At 38.6% G+C, this 21,142-nt stretch overlaps 3 protein-coding genes across 3 annotated transcripts; all 3 read left to right on the forward strand.

Annotated features, from left to right (window-relative positions):
• The first annotated feature begins 644 nt into the window (after nucleotides 1–644).
• LOC116765758 (innexin inx2) lies at nucleotides 645–2,579 on the forward strand. The gene has a single exon (XM_032655353.2). The coding sequence runs from the start codon at nucleotides 755–757 to the stop codon at nucleotides 1,832–1,834; it is 1,080 nt and encodes a 359-aa protein (XP_032511244.1). The 5' UTR covers nucleotides 645–754; the 3' UTR covers nucleotides 1,835–2,579.
• A 2,603-nt stretch (nucleotides 2,580–5,182) lies between these two features.
• LOC116768449 (probable ribosome production factor 1) lies at nucleotides 5,183–8,181 on the forward strand. The gene is made up of 6 exons (XM_032659185.2): nucleotides 5,183–5,368; nucleotides 5,442–5,565; nucleotides 5,655–5,818; nucleotides 6,871–7,075; nucleotides 7,422–7,567; nucleotides 7,942–8,181. The coding sequence occupies exons 1-6, from the start codon at nucleotides 5,343–5,345 to the stop codon at nucleotides 8,117–8,119; spliced, it is 843 nt and encodes a 280-aa protein (XP_032515076.1). The 5' UTR covers nucleotides 5,183–5,342; the 3' UTR covers nucleotides 8,120–8,181.
• A 6,893-nt stretch (nucleotides 8,182–15,074) lies between these two features.
• Nucleotides 15,075–17,894, forward strand: LOC133320099 (uncharacterized). The gene is made up of 5 exons (XM_061527042.1): nucleotides 15,075–15,254; nucleotides 15,405–15,586; nucleotides 15,712–15,820; nucleotides 15,884–17,609; nucleotides 17,692–17,894. The coding sequence occupies exons 1-5, from the start codon at nucleotides 15,075–15,077 to the stop codon at nucleotides 17,892–17,894; spliced, it is 2,400 nt and encodes a 799-aa protein (XP_061383026.1).
• Nucleotides 17,895–21,142: the final 3,248 nt, after the last annotated feature.

A 21,142-nucleotide genomic window follows, 5' to 3' on the forward strand; every position in this document is an offset into this window, starting at 1 on the left:
GGAGACACAATTTTAGATATCGCTTAATTTGATTTGAAAAATTATTATCACGTGAACTGCTAAAGTAATTAAAATTACGTGTAAAGTAAGATGTTAGAGAGAGAATATAATATAATATTACCTAACATAATATGTTAAGTTAATGTTATTGATAGTCGTTGTTTATAAAAGATATCTTGGAAGTTGAACTTTGTCGATCTGTGTCAGCTGCTTTTGTGACACATTATATTAGTGTATCAATTGTGGTCGATTGTAACGTGACGACCTGCTTATTCGAACAAACAATATGAGTATATAGACATTACTGCACGTAATAGGTGGGTGAGTGAAAAAACAAAAGTTTGTGCTTCCTGTAATAACCAACCATTCAATAAAATGGAGGACTAGTATTGTATCACACAGCATATGATGCAATCGATAGATAAGTTCGTATTTAATTGTGCTCGCCATCCGTAATGCCGCGAGTAATTTTAATGCTTGTTTTGAGATGCGTAGCTGGCGGCAGCGGCTACCAGATGACGCCACAAATATAAGGTAGAAATAGGGTCAGTGCTGTGTCGTTGATCCGAAAAGAGACTGCGACTGCGTGTGCGGGGGGCCTCGCCCCTGCCCGAGCTGACTGCACCCCCCTAGCCTCACGTCGAGCTGAGTGAGACCCGCTGGCATTCCGCACTCAACTCGAGGGCGAAGCGCACGCCCGAATCTTCGATAACCGCGACCGACGCGCCGCGCGCCCGCGGCAAGCTCAACCGCCATGTTTGACGTTTTCGGTTCCGTTAAGGGCCTCCTCAAGCTCGATTCTGTGTGCATCGACAACAATGTGTTCCGTCTACACTACAAAGCCACTGTGATCATTTTGATTACGTTTTCTCTCCTCGTCACCTCGAGGCAGTACATCGGGGACCCTATAGACTGCATCGTCGATGAGATACCGTACGCCGTTATGGACACCTACTGCTGGATATACTCTACCTTCACCATACCGAACCGGCTCGTCGGACGCGTTGGAAAGGACGTCGCTCAGCCCGGCGTTGCATCACACGTCGACGGACAAGACGAAGTTAAATACCACAAATACTACCAGTGGGTGTGCTTTGTGCTGTTCTTTCAAGCTATTCTCTTCTATGTGCCACGCTATTTGTGGAAGACATGGGAAGGAGGACGTGTTAAAATGCTTGTACTAGACCTCAATTGCCCAGTGGTCAGTAGCGATTGTAAAGCGGATCGAAAGAAGTTACTAGTGGACTATTTTCATACTAACCTCCACACGCAAAACTTTTACGCGTTCCGTTTCTTTATTTGTGAAGTACTGAACTTTATAAACGTGGTGGGACAAATTTATTTCATGGACTTTTTCCTAGACGGAGAGTTTTCGACTTATGGTCGGGATGTCGTCCGCTTTACAGAGATGGAGCCAGAAGAGAGAGAAGATCCTATGGCGCGTGTATTCCCCAAGGTTACTAAATGTACATTCCACAAATATGGTCCTTCGGGAACTGTTCAGAAGTTCGATGGGCTCTGCGTACTCCCGCTTAACATCGTCAATGAGAAGATTTATGTATTTCTGTGGTTCTGGTTCATCATACTATCAATTTTGAGTGGTATTTCCCTGGTATATCGCGCGATTGTCGTCGCCGGACCGCGTGTACGTTTGTACCTTCTACGTGCGCGCAGTCGTCTTGCACCACAAGAACAAGTGGAAGCCGTGGCCCGCAAACTACAGATCGGAGACTGGTTTGTGCTGTACCAGCTCGGAAAGAACATCGATCCTCTCATTTACCAAGAATTAATGAGTGATTTAGCAAAGAAGTTCGAAGGGAAGGACGCTGTTTAGCAGGCGCGTGTAGACAGTGGGGAGTATTGGTAGTGGTAGTGACGTGTGAGTGTAAGGGCGGGCTCCGGGCCGCGGCGCCGCTACCTGCCGAGCCGCAGCCGCGCCCGCGCACAATGAGCGCCGGGAGCGGGTCTGCGCCGACATTCCATTTACCTACAGCCGACGCGGGGAACGACCTCCGTCGAACCAGTCATTGTATTCCAGAACCGCTTTAAAACTTTACGCTACTGATATGAAACGAAGCTAGTTATTACCTTCTCCCGGACGACTTCGACTGACGAGTGCCACCGCGCGCCTGCATTTAGACTAACATTTTTAGGGGCATGTTTACAATAGTCGTAGATGATATAAAGTAGATCTCGTGCCTTCGTTTTTGTATTTTATATTGATCGTGTGCAAATGACTAGTTGAAGGGACGTCTCATTGTGATATGTAATTATTATTATATCTAAATTAAGTGTTTATCGTGTATGAGATTGCTATAGTGGCGGACGGCGACGGCTGGCTTATTATTAAGTTTTAGGTAAATATCTAAGTAATGCCTTTGTTATCGAATGCTATTCTCGATACGATATTGTATAAAGCAATAAACTATTAGTGTTAAGAAATCAATTATTGGGATTGATAATCGACAATACTGTAATATGTACTAAGCGACACGTTTTGTCTATAAATGTACTTTTTATACTGACGAATCCAAGTCGATTATGGTTGATATTTTCTGAATATATTTACTTCCACATTATTGTGTTGTTTTATTGTCTAACCCTTACGACGAACTTGATCATGATGGACAAAAAATACGCAATCCTTTTGAATTAGAAATGATGAATGAACATAAAGAAATCTATTACGAAATCAAATCCTTTGTTCGTTAATTTCACTACCGCCATCTGTTGGTACTCTGTAGAAAGTTTATATCGACAATTCGATAGATGGCGTTGAAGAAAATATATTATTTTGCAAAAAGTTGTTACAGACATTGATTTTAACTTTTTGTGAGAGACAATAATTTGCTGTCTTTATATTAAACATTTCAAATGGTCTACTATTTATTTCAACTTCAAAACAAACATTATAGTGTTTATTCTTTTAATCATCAACTCTTCGAGCACATCTATATTTCTATTTTAAATCATTTACTCTGTTATTTCTAGTTTCATCTAAAATCTGCTGAGCCAACGGTCAGTCACAGGTAAAATGTTACAATTGTATGTCGAACCAAAAGCGCGGCCGAAAACAAAACGGGTGATAAAAGACAATACTCAACTTGGCACCTGACTAGCTTTTAAAATACGTTCACACGATTCTCAAATACATCGTTTTGTTTGAGGAGGGACGTGACCGAAACTCAAACAATAGCTTTCTAGGAAAAGCTTTCGCCTTGTTATTTGAAACTATGCCTTACAAAGCATAACACATTTCTCAGACTTGTTATGTATTATCCATTTAATGTACTTGTGATATCCTTACCCAAAATATCAAATAAAAGTGTGAAGTTATTTGGGTGTCATTTTGTTTTACTTCACGTTCTTTAGGATCCTAACAGTTATATATGAATAAATAAACATCATAAAAAGTAACTTCATATGATGAGAAAGTCGTCATCATCGTTTTCAGCAGATTTTAACAACATTCTAGCTTCGAGTCCCATTTTAAGTGCAAGATCCTCAAATATAGAAAATAACTCGTTAACAGCCAAATGTAGACGCTTGCTCGGTTTTTTTTAAATATATATAAAAATTTAGTAGTAGCTTCAAAGTACGGAGTGCAGAGAATAATATTATACTACTTTAGAGACAAAACAAAATATGAATTTAGTTACCATCGACTATCGATTATTAATGATTAAATTTACCCTTATGGGCTGTCAACTGTCAATGCTTGAGATGTTTAAAGAGATATCTATGATTTTCGCGAGTACACATTTCAATGATACTGTAATTTACGATGATTATACATTTAATCGTAAATTAATCGTGATCATGGGCAGACAAGTTGAAATTGTAATAATATAATAAATCGCCTAATATATAGAAAAAACATAGTTTCAACAAGTTGGCATAAAACATTAAATCATAGCCTGAAACACGTCACATATCTACACATGTGGGATAAATTATAAGAAGATTGATATCATATGTGTATTCTAGTGCTAACGTTACGCTGAGATGTAATTTGATACCACCTGACTATACACTGTAGATACTAACATTTATAAATCGAAAACATTGTTATGAAAACAGCATGCCAGTATGATGCTGTAATGCTAAAAAAATATTTATGTAGCACTAATATAAACATTTAATTAAATAATCATTGACTTATTACAAACATTGTTTTTATTAATTGTAAAAGAAAAATCTGCATTCATAAATTAAATATGTCTGTTGCAGGATTAGGTGAGCTATTTTCTATTCAAAAGTATATAACAATTTCAATGTAATTAACATCGATTAGCGAACAAAGATGTTGGAACGATGTATGTGTACATACATCTATAAATGATGTTTACAAAGACACGCGGTTGTTGCTCGCGCAGGATAATTATGTGACGACTGTCAGCTGTTTACAACTAGCAGCTAGCACGTGTGTTCTAATCATTATTAGGAAGATAGTACACAACGACAGCAGTTTAAATTAAAAATATAACGAATTATAACTATGTACAACAATAATTCATAATTTAGTGTTTTTAAAATATATATTCTATAATTATAATATATGTTATTCAAAGTTAAACGATTTTTTAATCTTGACTAATTTGTAATGAAATATAGTCTCCAATAAATATTTATAAATATATTTGTAATTTGAATTTCAACCAGTAAAATGAGTACGAATAGATATGGTATTTACTCTTAAATTAAATTGTATGAGATAATCCAAAACTAAAGTTTATGATTGTCAAAGTGCTACCTTATTTAAATAAAACGACAGAGACGTTAAGACCATGACATAAAATTGAAAGTGTATCGTCACACATTGACTATGACTGCCATTACAGTTTTAATGACAAATATTAATGTAAAAGCAAGAAAAAATTACATTTCATATATAATAATACTGTGGGTACTTAAACTTTTAATTCTTTTTAGCAGACTACCAGTTTTAAAAAAATATAAATTAAGCAATAGTAAAAAATGGAAAAAAAAAATCTAAACACTTGACTAAACATATTATATCTCTTAAAGTAAGGTTATGAGGTTTTAAGCTATTTGTAGTTCTATGATAGGAAATTATACACGAATACTTAATTTAAATAGTAAATTATTAATAAAGAATTATTTTCGAACGAACATTGTATGTAATTTCAAAATGACTGCTTCATGCCATTTTGACAGATTTAAATATGACACTTTGACGCTACCCAAAGGCATGTGTTTTGTGTATTTGTTGTATTAATATAAAAATTAATTAATAATTATATTTTGTGAATGTTTTTGAGAATTAAGTTTGGTTACAATTAATATCGATTGTAGAATCAATTGAGTAAATTTAATACAACATGGCTCGCGGAAAGGATAAGAAAAAGTAGGTTTAAAGCTTAGGTTATGTTGTATTTGTAGTTGTAGTTATAAAACCTATTGATAATATCTGTTTGCAGGCGAAAACTTGAAAAAAAGCAGGAGGGTGACGATGTTCCGAAAAAAGTACCACACACCTTGGAATCTCTCAGGGAAAAAGATGAGACTATGCCGGCAAACGCCGATACTGAGGAGCAAGAAGAGGTATATAAAATATGCTATATTAAAGCTATAACACCTATCTTTATAAAAAATACAAACATTAAAAAAGGTATAAACTTAATACATTCCAGGCACAAAAAGACATGGAACTTGATGAAATGGCAACATACTTTGAAAACGCATATGAGCCAAAAGTATTGATCACATACTCAGATAACCCGCACACTAAAACGAGGACATTTGGCCGAGAGCTAATGAAAATTATTCCTAATTCATTATCCAGATATAGGCAAAGGTAATATTAATATTTACTTTTCCATTTGCATCCTATATATGAACATTCTAGTTTTATTTATTACTGACACATGCAATTCATTACTCATCTCAGAACTATCTCAATCTATGAACACTGACTGACACATGAAAGTTCACTCGATTGTTTTAAATATTTTCCAAGTAGTATGTTATTCAAGGTTAACAAAAAGTGGTCTTTAAAAACTTTGAACACTAAAATAATTAATATTATTGGTATAAAAAAAATATGAATCTTATCAATCTCATATATTATTCTGAGGTTGCTTGAAAAGTTAACAATTTTTTTTAAAGCCGAAGTCTAAATTAAATAGTTATGTTTTGTTTGGGTGTATGAAAATCTTCTAATACTATTATATATATATATAAATAATTATCATATGTCTATGTCTATACATCACATATATATATATAGTATATACATATATTACTAACCAATTTAAAGGCTAAACTTCCAAAAATATGATAATTTTCCCTCTAAAATTGCCTCAGACTAACTTGGTTTACAAATCATGCGCATTAAATTTTAAAAAGTAATGACCCTTTTTATATCAGGAAAAACACCACAGAATAGCTATTTATAGCTACCTATAAATTGTCTTTTTAATTTTATTCGATTGTTTCATTACTTTAGATTTATCATTGTGTGTCACATAACTTATATAAATCTCTCATCTCGTTTTATTAACTAAGGTTCTACTAAATCATATCAAGATTTTCACATGTACACATTTAAACTAAACTAAGTCATTGGGTAATGAGAAGCTTTTTCATTTTATTTCACATGTTCCTGACGTTTTTGTTACTTTTCATCGACTTGATCATGTGCAGATGTAACGGAAGTGGTTCCAGATAGTAATCGAAATGTTGTTATTATGTGTTAATAAAATATTAAAGAGCTCGTATTGTCTGAAAACCTGAGTTTTATCTAAAGGTTCTACAGTATTTTTCCATGTAAATGTCTGATGGTGTGCTCTTCCTACGACCATGACTGTGATGTTTTCAGCTATTTGAATTAAACTATTATATTTCCAGGTCATCAGTTAAGAGAATAGTTCAATCGGCGATAAGAGAGGATATGACAGATGTGATAATAGTTAATGAGAATCAGAAGCAGCCCAACGGTTTCCTGCTCATACATCTCCCCAGCGGACCAACGGCACATTTTAGACTATCCAGCTGTAAAATAACAAAAGAGATGAACAAAGACCATAGAGAAATAACAAACCATAGACCCGAGGTAACCACATCACACTTACCATACCAGAGCCTAGTTATAAAGTGATCTAGATTTGTTCTTAAGATTGATTCATGTAACTAAAGATCCCTTGGTCCATGTGTGAACGAACTGCTGTTTTTATTTGTCCGTGTGTTGGTTTAAACTCTCAACTCATCTACGCATGTTCTTCAAACATATTAGCTGTATAGTTCCAAGAAAAATAATTTTAAAAAAGACAGGGATGACTTTTTTTTTATTTAAGAAAATGTTACAACATATCTATGGTTTCCTATTGAATTTACTATCATAATATCAATATTTGGATGTTAAAAAATATTTTTTTTTATCAAGCATTTATTATGTGTAGGTTGTGTTAAACAACTTCAGCACTCGTCTGGGTCTCACAGTCGGTCGCATGTTGGGGGCGTTGTTTCACTTTGAGCCCCAGTTTAAAGGTAGACGAGTCGTCACGTTCCACAACCAGAGGGACTACATCTTCTTCAGACACCATCGGTATGTAAACCTGGATCTGGAAAAGTCACGAGGAAAACGATCTTTAACTGAATTATCTTAGTTTTAATACTGATTCACATTTTTCTTAAACTTTCGCACAATTTACTGCAAAGTAATAAACGGGTTCAACTGATTTAACTTATCGATTAACTTTAGTAAACCATGGACTTGCATCAGAGAGGTAGTTTTACTGTAAACTTTAGCTTATTATTGGCGGCTGTTGTTGCAACACATCACTGCTATGTATGGTAATGATGGTTGCATTGTGATAAAATTTCAAGAAAAATCTGAAATGTACTAATAAATAATCTAAAGATCTCGTCTTTACAGATTTAAATTAAACATTGATAACTTATCTTTCTATTGCTTGACAGATACGAATTCACGAAAGAAGGAAAACGTGCGAAGCTGTGCGAGCTGGGGCCTCGGTTCACTCTGAAGCTGATCTCACTACAACAAGGAACCTTCGACTCCAAGCACGGGGACTACGAGTGGATCATCGCCGGCCGCAGGCACCAGATGGAGACCTCCAGGAGGAGATTCTTCCTATAGCGTTCGAATGTAAACCGACAAAGATTGTTTGTCAGGGTCAATAAACATATTAAATTCATGAAGTTGTGTGGTGTTGTGTCTCATACCTTTCCTTGTTACTAAACGTAGGTATTAAAATGAAAATATACAACTACTGAACGCGAAAATGAAATAAAATTAAACTATATGTCAATGAATTTAGAAAATGATCGTTTTAACCTTCCTCTCTGGACCCACTTCTGGCGGACGCAGAATATCCATTTATTTAATTCTTTCTTCATTATGTATTATTACTTTAATTACAAAACACAACTTACTTTTTGAAGAAAATAATTAAAACATTGCAACTTCTTGGTAAATCACTTGTTTATTTCCAATTTTCACAAGATAATGAATAATTTCAACCAAAAAGGCTGTTTAAATAATCTCTCCTCCCCTCTCCGCACGTCTCCCCTCCTCGATACATCACACCACTCCACCCCTCGCCCGCCGCCAACTCACCCTTAGTCAATACAGCTCCTCTTATTTTTTTGTTACAGTATTTTCTAAATTCTTAATGAATTTAAATCCCAAATATAGAGCAATTGTAATACGATGAACCGAATATTCAATATTTTTACGGCACATTATATAAAAATATGAAACTAGTAAAATTGAAGATTTTTTGTTTATTTCGTAAATATTATCTTATTAAAATATCTATTTTAAGTTTTTATTCGACGCGTTAATTCTTGCAACCGGATTTTAATGAGTCATATTCTTTTATACACATATGTATCTTAGTGTACCTGAATTAACTTGATGCAGGTCAAAGTTATTATTAACCAAAACATTACTTTCTTTTCTGTCAGTTAATTCTGAGCAGTTTGCTTTTCTATCTTATTCTTCATCAGTGGCGTTCACACCGTAGATGCAAATAAGCACTTCATACCCTACCCATGTAACAACTAAACATATAGTCTTATGTTGTAGTTGATAGATTTATAAAATATATAGATGTTAGTTCTGATCGAACCGCTGTAACTTTATGCGCGAATATTGTCAATTTTTAAATGAAACTAAAATTTTCGTATTACTACGCGTATTTAATTATTTTTAAAAACTACATACTCCCGACGTTTCGGTTACTTTGCAGCAACCGTGATCGCGGCACACATCTCGCCTGCCCTTTAAAAATAATAGTTTCATTTAAATGAATACTCGCGAAAGTATAAGATCTCATCATTATCGATGTTTGAGAGGAAAATATAATGAAAATTGGTATTTTTTTTCGAACGTGTGCTGCTTACCCTGATCCAGTTAAACAATTTAGTATTATATATAGACAAAAAATACGCAGAAACAGAACACAATTTGTTAGAAGTAATAATAGCGTTTAAATTTCGATTTTACTCTTGCTCCAGCTGAAAATGTCCCTTTGCTAAGTCAAATACCTGATGTCTGATACTTGTATCAAGCTCACATTTTTTATTGAAATACGAATGTTTCTACAGTTGTCTTTAATTACATTTGACTAAACTTCTAACTTGAACAAATCACTTTACAATGCAATTTACAGTAAACGTTGGTATCCACACTAGTCTAGGCCTGTATCGTGGACATCGATTAAGTTTTAGCAGACAGGATACAGTAATATATTACTACGCTTGTAAATGAAGTGTAGGAGTTGTGAGTGTGTATGTGTGCGTGTGCAAGTGTGTGTGGGTGTGGGTCGGTGTGTGCGTGCGTACGTCCGAGCGAGTGTGTGGCTCTATTTTTACTTAAACGAAATGAGACTTACCATTGCTATAATTTTTTTATTTTTTTTTTATTTGACTATTTTTATAAAGTGTTCGGAATCAGCGTAAGACCAATTTTTAATAAATTTGTGATATTTATTTTTACTTCTCTATATGAAAGGTTCCTCAGGTCACAAGTATTATTAATTTTGTTGTAGATATAAGGAAAGAGAAAAGGGAATCGGCTGATTGATTAATAATATTGATATTTAAGTCCCCCGTAAAGACAAGGCATGGTTTTTGTTTTAGGCTTTGTAAAGTTTTACTCAAAGATTTTAAGAAAAAGGTAATTACTTTAAATGAGGGTGATCTATAAACGGCTAAGATGTTTATTACGTTAGAGATAGAGTAATTTAGTGTCGTTGTGTTAAACTGAGCCTGTTGGTAGTTTTGTATATTTATATGTAAATAGTTAGAAATAGTTAGGTATATAACAAAAACAGTTTTGCACTTTCCTTTGTTACCGTTCACTGTTCAGGGTTCAGGTGCGACGTATTTATCAAGATCCAGGGTTGTTCGTGGGAGGATGGCGGGGCTTCTGTTTTCTTCAGTATTTTCTGTTTTACGGATATAAATTGAGCTTGAACAATATTTTCAGTTGTGGTGTTTTTCCTTAGCTTTGCCGTAGCAAAAAGCTCAAGTTTCTTCGCTTTCCGTAATAGCTTCACGACGTTAGGACGGCCGGATGTACTTGCGTTATGGACTTAGGTCCTACTCTTAATACCTCGTCAATAACGTGTTCATATAGCTCAATGTTCAATTTTTGGGACGCTGTTATAACAATGTGCCTAACATTTCCTTTATTAAGCTCAGGAACTTCACAGATTTCAAGCTCATTTTTCAAAAAGTGTTGATTTTGCGCTTCGATGGTCTGTTCAAGCTGAGCGACAGTTGTTCTCTGGTGAGATATTTAGAGGTCCCGAGATTTAAGCAGTTTGCTTAGTTCAGCAAACTGCGAGATGACTGGCACTACACTTGCCAACTGCGTCCTTAATTCTTGAACCTCTTTTCGGAGTAAACCAAGATCTTGGCCGCCTTGCTTCATTTGCCGAACTTCGCATCTTAGCTCTCGCATTTCTTTGAACAAGTCCGCAGTGTTCGGTTGGTCCGGGTCAGATGTTGGGGCGTCATTAAGGTGCCAAACGAGCCGCGCATCGTGGTGACATTATAATATGAAGCTGCGCCACTCAGTGCATAATGAACAGGAGTTTTTATATATCCGCTTTTCGGCAAGGAACAAACACAGCTGGGGCAACGCCAAGATTGTTTATAACTACTGGAAAAATATTCGTACGCCCTTGTAGAAATTTGTAGGCATCGCAGATCGTATGACTTTTTACAATTAGAGCATTCCATTTGTTTACAGTTCCTAATTGGTTTTTCACATGCAGAGCAATTGGAAGGCATTTTTATTCAAGTGCACAGATATAACAATAAAATACGAGAATTTATCTGCAACAGCAACGGGGAAGTAAACCGGAGCAGGAGCGAACAACTCATCAACTTTCTTTCGCTGTACCGATATATAGTTGATCGCAATAAGCTCTTCTACTTCTTTTTCCCTCTTTTGTATTTGAAAATTTAGCACAATTGCAGTGCTACAGTTTTGCTAATACAAAATTGAGGGAGTTTATTTAATAAAGCAAATCTAGTTTTCAACAAATTACTATTTAAAACTTCTAGGCGCTATTTGTGTGTTAGGCTGAGGGTAACTGAATATAAGTTTACGATGATCGTAGATGCAATTATATTATCTTTGGTAGCAAAAATACTTATAGTATAAAATCCATGCAGAACACAACTCTTAACTTAGTTTTGTCACTTTGTTTATCTATTGTTTATGTATCACCACAACAGAATATAGTTAGTACAATGATAAGTAAGATCCACAGCTCACTTTGATTTTTCGTTTTTAGCAATTGAATTTTAAAGAGTTCAGCAGAATTTCATTATTATTATCCACCAAACCAATTATTACAAATAACTTATAACATCAATTTAAACTTTTAATTACATTAAAGTAATTATAGTCGTAGAGAGAGCAAGTACGTGCGATCAGTACACATCCATATGACAGATCCAAACCCAACCCAAATCTCTGTGCACGCCCCTGTGCTTTTTTTAGCCTTCGCTATTTATTGCTGCCATCTAAATACTTAACAAAAAACTTATTGTTAACAAAAACAAATTAATTACAAACAGGATTAAGAGGGACCACAAAAAATAATCTAAAAGTTTAAAGGTTAAAAATAAGTTAACGCAAAACTTTTGCTTTCAGTTTATTAGCGCTTATATAAATTAAATACAAATTTTTCATCTAAAGTACTTGTCTTCTATAATTCTCTTCATACATATAACAAAAATAGAGCTATACAAATTGAGAAAATAAAGTATAGTAAAAACTGATAATAATATTTTCCTTGTAGTGAGCGTCGTCACGCTGCCCACAGCAGCTTGGACCACGTCACTTTCTGTCTTGCTTTAGAGAACATTTTATAGAAAATATAATCTCGTATTAATTTGAAAACAGAATTGATTTTGAAACTTTTAAATATTGTTACATTTTTTCATTTTTGTTTCTTTGATAGATATACTTTACTTACAGCATAACATCAGACGCGTTATGTTATCAACAGGGTGGTTAGGGTTCTCTCTGACGAGAGAGACCTGATAGGTCGGTCATCGTTTGAAATATTTTCTCATATAATTAAACTTGTCTGATTTAAATAAAGCCAGCGTAAACTTTAGAAACTATAATTGGAACTCTCACAAGGAATCTATTCAAATTTAGGATTGGAAACCAAAGCCATGGTAAATATGATTCACTATCATTTAAAACGAGAGCATTATAATACTTATACTATTTGCATTTTGCGCTCTAGCATGGTGTGGATGACCAGTGGCTGCTTCATATTACCTAGGTAACTAGAGTATGAGGTGGCTAGAGTGTGACTTCATGCATTCATTGTTATCACGAACGTTAAGTGTGATGGCCAGAAAGTTACAGTCAATGATGATGGCCAGAAGATTACAGTCAATGGTGAATTTAATGAGTTTAAACTTTAAAATGTCAAAGGAAAGTTAATTGAAGGTAAGAAAATAGGTTCTGAAAGTAATGTTGCAGATGTATTAACTAAAGCTTTGGGGAGTGTTAAATTTATTAAATCCAGAGAATTTTTAAACAAAAATTAGAGAATATTAACATAGTATAAGTTTTGATTTAATATGTTAAGTTACTTGAACCTGTCCTTTAATCTAACTTGAACATTTTAATTACTTGTGTTATCTATTGATAACAATATAAATGTAAGGAGGCGTGTTAGTGATAAGTAGTACATTTATATTGGCAATACTATTGTTTTCTCTCTGGTACTGTCTTATTTTTTTTGTTTGGCACTATACTTCAATAATGATGTCCTTTTTTTGATTAAGCTTTGCAAAGGATTAGTTCCTAAATAAAACTAACTATAAATTTGTAATCAGTGTCATTCTTCATATTAAGAGAAGGAGGAATATTCCGTAGGTAGAATGACGCGCAGGTGGCCGATCACACTACTTTTTCCAATCCTGAATATTGCCGGCATAAAAAGTCAAATAATTCATAAAGAAAATACTAACCCCTTATTATTACGCCGAATCTTTTAGAAAGAAATTACACTGGCTATAGCCAGACCACATACAATCAAAAGATCCAATACAAACATTTTGCAGACACAACCAAAGAACTAAATCTCCCGATTTGTGCAGCCTGAATGTTAAAATATATCCTCAGGCAGAGTAGGTATATGCGCAATGTAAATATAGGAGGACCAAAAAAGTGTGCAATAAATGTGCAAAGTGACTGTACAATGAACATTGTATGTGCATGTGCCAGGACTATCAAAATAGTTAATAGTTTAATAGTCTTCAACATACCAAAATTTCAAATCAATATCATTTAAAATAAATTTTAGGCGAATTTTTAAAGTTCAACAGGCGTAAATCCATAGTTAATCTGCTTAAAGAGACGGAAAATGCAAAGTTAGCGAGATCACATGGGTTTGCGTCCCTCAATTAAATATTTTAAAACAACTTCAACATAATTTAAATCAGACTTCCGGGATACAAATAGGTCTATTTTAACATTATAAATAGATAAATAGAAATATGAATGAATAATATACAAAATTAGTATTAAAATCTAACAAAAACCGTTCAACAGACAACAGGACAAATTATAAAATATTAATATAGATAAAACTCATTATATAACAAGTCTGTTTACGTCGGTTGGCCACATAAGGCTCACACAATCAAAACTTACAAGTAGAATAACTTAAAAAAAATAAAATAATAACTTTAATTAATATATATAATTAGAAATATAATATAATACAGGGAGGACTAGAGGGAACGGAGATAATCATACGAAATTTTATATACAAAATTAAATATTAAGAAAATAAAGTAGTATAAATTGCTTAAAAACACCCCACAGTCAAATTAAATTATATTAAATATAATAATTAGTATAATTCAGTTAAATTTAGGAATAATTTTATTAAGTTTAATAAAAATATTGATCCTTCTAGACATGGCCTTAGCAATACGTAGGCCGGCAGATGGTCTGACGTCAGAATTCCTCTCCCTCCCCAAAAATTTTTTTTACTTCAAAACTAACCCCCCACCCACCCTACCTAACTCCGCACTCCTTCATCAAAGCCTATCCGTATTTGGGCTTATCTGAAAGGGTGCAAGCTGAATAAGTGACGGAGCCAGACAGAAAGTACCTGAAATAAAATTATTAAAAAAAAAAAAAAAATTATATTTTTACAAATAGTATAAACAATTTTACGTGAATTTGACATACAAGAAGGTAATTTTTAATAATTTTATTTCAGGTTGGATTTGATAAAATCAATAGGTTGTAACCGACCAGAAGGGTACAAGTTTCCCATGTTAGGAAATGTTATACCAGAGTTTGACCCATGATTAAGGGGCAAAGCATTAGCATGTGGCTGACTAAAGTTGAGGAATGTGCAAAATTATATAAATGGGAAAAAGATCAAATAATTCATTACGCATTACTTAAATTAAGTGGGGTTGCTCGACCATGGTATCAAACTTTGCCTTCAGTGTCGTTTTTATGACTCAAATGGAAAAATAAATTAAATGACTCTTTTCCATCTAGTGATAATTATGCGGAGCTTTTAACAGAGATGTTAGCCAAAAGAGTTAAATATCACGATTCGTTGGAGTTACATTACTACGAGAAAATTACTATATTAAATCGGTGTGATATCTACGGCAAACGTGCGGTAGACTGTCTTGTATATGGTATTGAAGAAAGCAGTTTGAGATTAGGAGCTAAAGCAACAAAGTGTGACGAACCAGAACAAGTATTAAAATATTTTCAATCCATTAAACAACAGCCACGAGACATCGATAATAGGGTAAAAACTTTTGATAAAAAATTAAATTCAATCGTAGGTAGTCAGAATAATCAAACTATAAATATAAGCTTAGTTAAGTTTTGTGAGGGTTTGAAGCCTCCCACAGATAGCGCCCGAAGGTGGGGGTTTGAAACGCATTTCCGTGCCCTCACCTCCAGGTTGGTGACCTCCTTCTGCGAAGCTGTCTTGCTGCAGAAGGAGGAGGTGGAGCGGGTCCGCGAGGCAGATGCTAACTCGGACCAGATGCGTCGCCGTCGCCTCGGGGCGAGAAGGAGGAGGTACGCCCACCTCCTTCCGTCCACCTAGGAGGCCAGAGGGCGGACCGGTCGGGGGACCGTCCGTCCTGCTCTCACTGGCCTCCTTGAGGTGGGGCGCTTAAGTTTACCGGAGCGCCGTCGCATAGGGAGGGACCCGCCCTCCGCCCTAGGAGCGGGTCACTGTCGCCGGGGCTACGATCTAGAATACGAAAGCGACCCCTCATAGCTCCACTTATGGCGGCTGAAGGTAACCGGGTGGGTTTCCTTTCCATCTTGGGCAAGATCTTCGAGAAAATTCTGTGTCGTCGAATCCGATAGCACGTCTTGCCCAAGTCCAATGCAAGGCAGTTTGGCTTTACACCGCAGCGGAGCACGGAGGATACGCTGTATGATCTGATGCAGCACGTTAAGGGTGTTCTTTCCAGGAAAGAGACCGCCCTCATGGTCTCTCTCGACATTGAGGGAACGTTCGACAACGCGTGGTGGCCGGCCATAAAGTGTAAAATGATAGAGAAAGATATCCCCGTAAACCTAAGGCGTCTTGTCGAGGATTACTTCCGGGACCGAAGTGTCGCTGTGCACTACGCGGGAAGGACTGTGCGGAAGGCGCAGACCAAAGGCTGTGTGCAAGGCTCTATAGGTGGACCTCTGTTTTGGAACATGCTGCTGGACCCCCTCCTGGACAGCCTGGATGGGCTGGGCGCGTACGTGCAGACGTTCGCGGACGATATCGTGTTGGTGTTCTCCGGGCATACTGCACTCGAGATCAAACGGGATGCCAATGCCGCCCTGGCTGTTGCGCGGGACTGGGGTGTCGTAAATAAGCTGTGCTTTTCCGCCGAAAAGACTCAGGCGATGGTAGTTACGCGCAAGCTTAAGTACGACACTCCGGTTGTGCAGCTGGGCGGGGTTGACATTTCGATGGTGAACGAGCTCAAGATCCTCGGGGTCATCGTCGACAGTAAACTAACCTTCAACAGTCACGTTGCCTACGCTTGTCGTAAGGCAACGGACTTGTATAGGAAACTGTCGACGATGACTCGGGTGGAATGGGGCTTGTGCTCGGAGATCATCAGGACGATATATTTCGCGGTCGTCGAACCGACGATCCTGTACGGCGCGAGCTCCTGGGCGAAGGCCGCCGAAAAGATCTCTGTGCAAAGGACCTTTGCTACCGTCCAGAGGGGCTTTGCACAGAAGATTGCTAGGTCACATCGTACGGTGTCACTCAACGCAGCACTCACGCTGGCCGGGCTCCTCCCGCTTGACCTTCGGGTCTGGGAGGCGGCCCGATTGTTCGAGAGCAAACGGGGACGCCCGATCGACGAGCTGGACTCCCGTGAACTGGAGGAGCGTGTGGCCTTTACCGGGGCTCCTCACCCTGCCAGTGAGCCGGACGTAGATTACGTATGTCTGGAAGGTATGCTCCCTGAACATGTAGCCCAGCTACAACTTCCCGAGCATCTGATTTACACTGACGGTAGTAAGTCTGACGACGGGGTCGGGGCAGCGTACACTTATTGGCGGGATGGGGTCGAGGTCCGGACGAGACGGTTGAGGCTGGAGCCGATGTGCACCGTCTTTCAGGCGGAGTTGCTCGCGATAGCCAGGGCTACGGACCTGGTTGTCGAGAGGAACTTCGTCAGCGCGGCGGTGCTAAGCGACTCCCGTTCTTCGCTGGACTTGATCCGGAACCCGGACACGCGCCATCCCCTCGCTACCCATATTCGGAAGAATATTAGGGAGTTGCAGGGGAGGGGTAAAACCCTCCGGTTCTTTTGGGTGAAGGCTCACGTCGGGATACCCGGCAACGAGCGCGCCGACGAATTGGCCAGGCTGGCGACTAAGTTTAGGGTCGCCCCGGCCTATGACAGGTGTCCTATCTCACATGTCAAACGACGACTGAGAGAGGGCGCGGTCCGGCGCTGGAACAGCAGGTACACCGAAGGAGCCACAGCGGAGGTCACCCGCATGTTCTTCCCTGATGCATGGTGCGCTTATCGGACCATGAAGTGCCTCGACGTGGACGTCTGGGTGGGCGCAAGTGCTGACGGGGCATGGAGGATTCGCGGCATACCTATACAAATTTAAATTAAAAGATAATGACTCCTGTGTGTGCGACCCAGAGGTCGCAGAAGCGGTGCAGCACCTCCTGTTCGAGTGTCCGAGGCATGACCGCGACAGATGTGACCTGGAATTAAGTACTGGAAAAAGACTAAATGAAACAACAATAGCTAACATAATAGCTGATAAACACTCCAGGCCGCATCTGGACCGGTTCTGCCTTAAAGTAGTAAAAGCAGCAAACGAGAGAAAAAAAACTAGATAGACAGGAGGATGCTGCACAAAGTATGTAATTTTAAGCATTCTATTTATTCAATTCTAATTTATTGTAAATTTATTATTTTATTGTAATTATTGTTTTAAATTATTTAATTTCAATTTTATATTTGAATTATTTATTTTAAATTATTGTAATTTATATTTATATTAATCCAATTGTAATTTTATTGTAATTTATTTTTTATAATCCAAATTTTAAAATTTAATGTAATTTATTTTAATCTAAATTATTTATGGTTTTAATTATTTATAGAATTGAATTGTTAAGGAATATCATTGGAATGGGTTATTTTTGCGACTGAGCCATCGGCAAGGCCACAGTGCTACAAAATGTAATTAATTTTAAGTAGTTTTTAAGAAAAATGTACTGTTGGTAAATTAATAAATATTAAAATTCTTGCCACGCAAGAAATGATAGGATGGCAACAACACCCTGCGATAGCGGGTGCCTTAAAAAAAAAAAAAAACCGGGTGGGTTTTAGCCGGTAGGAGTCCGGCATAACCACACGTCTCCCCCGGGTTGTGTGGTATCCATGAGGATCTTCCACCGGTTAAAAAAAAGGGTTCGAAGCCTATTATCGGCGTCGGGACTTGACGACCCCATCGCCCACTGGGTAACCGGTGCAGTCAGTCATTGGAGGGGGACCTTTACCTCTTTGTGGGGTCCTGGTCCGGGCTGGGTAACAGCCGAGGGAGAGGGTTCGCTCTTGCTCTGTCGACCTAGTGGATTAGGCGAGGGCGCGACCACACCCGCTTAAGCGTAGGCGCGTTTAAGCGGGTTCGTTCGTTTGTGTCCTCGTTTCGTTTGTTTGTGTCCATTGAGGACAGCGGACGGAGGCATGCTTCAATGCCGCCGTTGGGGGGCTTGACTTCATCGCCCGGCCCCAGAGGAAGGACACCTCTAAGATATAAAACCACCCAATCCCAAGTTTGGGGAGCGCGGCGAGGGGATGAGTGGCCGTTGGGTAAACGGTCTTTAGCGCTCCCACCTGCTGGTACCTGCCGCCCCCAGCAGTATGTAGGCTTGTCCGGGTATTTAAGCCTCTGTTCGGGGTTGATCTTTATTTGCTTTGTACTCGTGGGAACATCTATGGATAATCTTACAAACAAACCAAAAACTAAGAAAGGAGAAGGAGAAAACAACGACCCTGGCAATAATAATGGACGCGATATGCTTGGCGATAAGTTTCTTGTAGTCAGACTTGAGAGAGAACTAATAGGTACGTCGAGGACGACGCGGTCCAAAGTGCGTCAGTCCTCCGTACCCCGAAGTGAGGGGAGTGTGGCTCGCTCAACGCGTGTTCAAAGAGACTCGGACTCGGACCCGGAATCGATGGAGGCGTGTTCCGAGCTCGACAATCCGACTACACACGGGACTGCCGCAGTCGGTCGGAGGAAAATTCTTCCGCTCAGGACGAGATATAACCAATTCGGACGAGAGTGGCAATGAATCAATCACCTCTGTAAGATCTGAGAGGGACGAAGACGCTAAAAGGCGACACTTCCGCAAACGCCGCGGGAGTGATGCCAGCGAAACCGGACTTAAGAAGGGTGCGTCGAAGCCTACCAAGCGTGGTAGAGGCCGATCGCCAACTACAGGAGAGGACGTCGGCCTTCATCAGGCCAAGAAGGCGGTTTTGGAAGTGGAGCGGGAACTCCAACGTCTGGAGCAACAGAAGGAGGAGGCGGAGATTGCGAGGAGGATACTACCGCCTAACATGTCGCGACTGTTGGAGTCCCCTTCTAACTCGGAGTGGAGCCTTTACAATGAAGACCAGAAGACGGCAACCGCGATTGGTGCCACCATAACGACAAGCCTTGAGGCTATAATTAAGGTGGCAGCCAAATGCAAAAACCTGCGGGACCTTTTGTTAAAATTCTTAAGGAGTCCACGAGATCCATACAGGAGGCGTGCGCCACGCTACTCCACAGAACAAGGACGGACGAGACGAGGGCGTTAGAGCTGGCAAACGCACCTCTTAAGAAAGAGCTGGCGGAGATGGGGGCCGAAGTAGCGGACATGAGATGCGAACTTAATAATGCACGTATTCAGAAGCCCGAATCGCAGACGGTCTCCTTCAACGGAGATCCCAACGTGGAAGGGCTCTTACAGCGGGCCGTACGGGAGGCCGTTTCACTAATGAGTGCCCGTATGAACGCCCGACTCGAGAGCCTAAGCAACCGGCTCTTGCCGGAGCCTCGATTGCGTCCACCGCTTGCCTCGGACAAGCGGAGAGACGATGCGACCCCAGCAACAACATCCGCCGGGCAATCTCGAGACAAGAAAGGGCGTAACGATTGAACCGGAGCGGTCCCGATGGAAGCTCAATAACGGCGTCTCTACGATTTCTGCAGGGCAATCTCAACCACTGTGCCCAAGCACAGGACCTCCTGGTACTGTCTATGGCGCAGTGGACGATTGATTTAGCCATCGTGTCTGAGCCGTATCGTGTCTGAGATCTATAATATCTTGTAGACTCTTTCTAGATTTATCAGTCTTCTTGCGCATCTTTAATTTATCCAAAGAGACTGCTTGAAAAAATAATTACTTTGCTTCAAAAATTTCGTCTGGGGTAAAACCAGTTTCACACAACCTTATAAGGGTATCTTCATCCATAACACCAATTTTAATGTACATAAATGCAACCACTTGTTGAACATTACAATATTACATGTAGCACACTTAACAATATTTGAGGTCATGTTAATGGGTCCTTACGTGGTTTTATGGGTGACGAATATTAATTAATGCCAGTCCAGTCTTACCTGTTAAGAAGACAGGCGACAGACGACTTTGCATAGATTATCGTACTTTAAATAACAGAACAAAAAAAGAACATTTTCCTTTACCATTGATCGATGACCAACTAGATCGCTTGGCTGGTCATTCCCTATTTATTAGTCTAAATCTAGCATCAGGCTATTATCAAATACCGTTATCAGTAAAATCACAAGACAAGACGGCTTTTGTAACCCCTGATGGCCAATATCAATTTAAAAGAATGCCTTTTGGTCTTGCAAACGCACCATCACTTTTTCAGAGAACCATGAACAAGATATTGTCTAGACTGGACTACGTATTGGTCTATATGGATGACGTATTATTACCGGCACATTCATTTAATGAGGGTTTAATAAGGTTAGAGGAGGTTTTGAAGGTTTTTCGAGATGCTAACTTGACACTAAAATTGGCAGGTGCTTTTTCTTTTATAAGGAAATTGACTTTTTGGGGTT

The sequence above is a fragment of the Danaus plexippus genome, assembly GCF_018135715.1.
Source record: "Danaus plexippus chromosome 3 unlocalized genomic scaffold, MEX_DaPlex mxdp_34, whole genome shotgun sequence".
Classification (NCBI taxonomy): domain Eukaryota; kingdom Metazoa; phylum Arthropoda; class Insecta; order Lepidoptera; family Nymphalidae; genus Danaus; species Danaus plexippus.

What these genes read in the sequence shown, in the direction of transcription:
- LOC116765758 (XM_032655353.2), top strand. Translation starts at nt 755, where the DNA reads ATGTTTGACGTTTTCGGTTCCGTTAAGGGCCTCCTCAAGCTCGATTCT.
- LOC116768449 (XM_032659185.2), top strand. Translation starts at nt 5,343, where the DNA reads ATGGCTCGCGGAAAGGATAAGAAAAA. An exon ending in TTATCCAGATATAGGCAAAG is followed by an intron (nt 5,819 to 6,870) that starts GTAATATTAATA and finishes TTATATTTCCAG; the next exon opens with GTCATCAGTTAAGAGAATAG. An exon ending in ATCTTCTTCAGACACCATCG is followed by an intron (nt 7,568 to 7,941) that starts GTATGTAAACCT and finishes ATTGCTTGACAG; the next exon opens with ATACGAATTCACGAAAGAAG.
- LOC133320099 (XM_061527042.1), top strand. Translation starts at nt 15,075, where the DNA reads ATGTTAGCCAAAAGAGTTAAATATCACGATTCGTTGGAGTTACATTAC. An exon ending in AGTGTGACGAACCAGAACAA is followed by an intron (nt 15,255 to 15,404) that starts GTATTAAAATAT and finishes GAGGGTTTGAAG; the next exon opens with CCTCCCACAGATAGCGCCCG. An exon ending in GGACGTCTGGGTGGGCGCAA is followed by an intron (nt 17,610 to 17,691) that starts GTGCTGACGGGG and finishes TGTGCGACCCAG; the next exon opens with AGGTCGCAGAAGCGGTGCAG.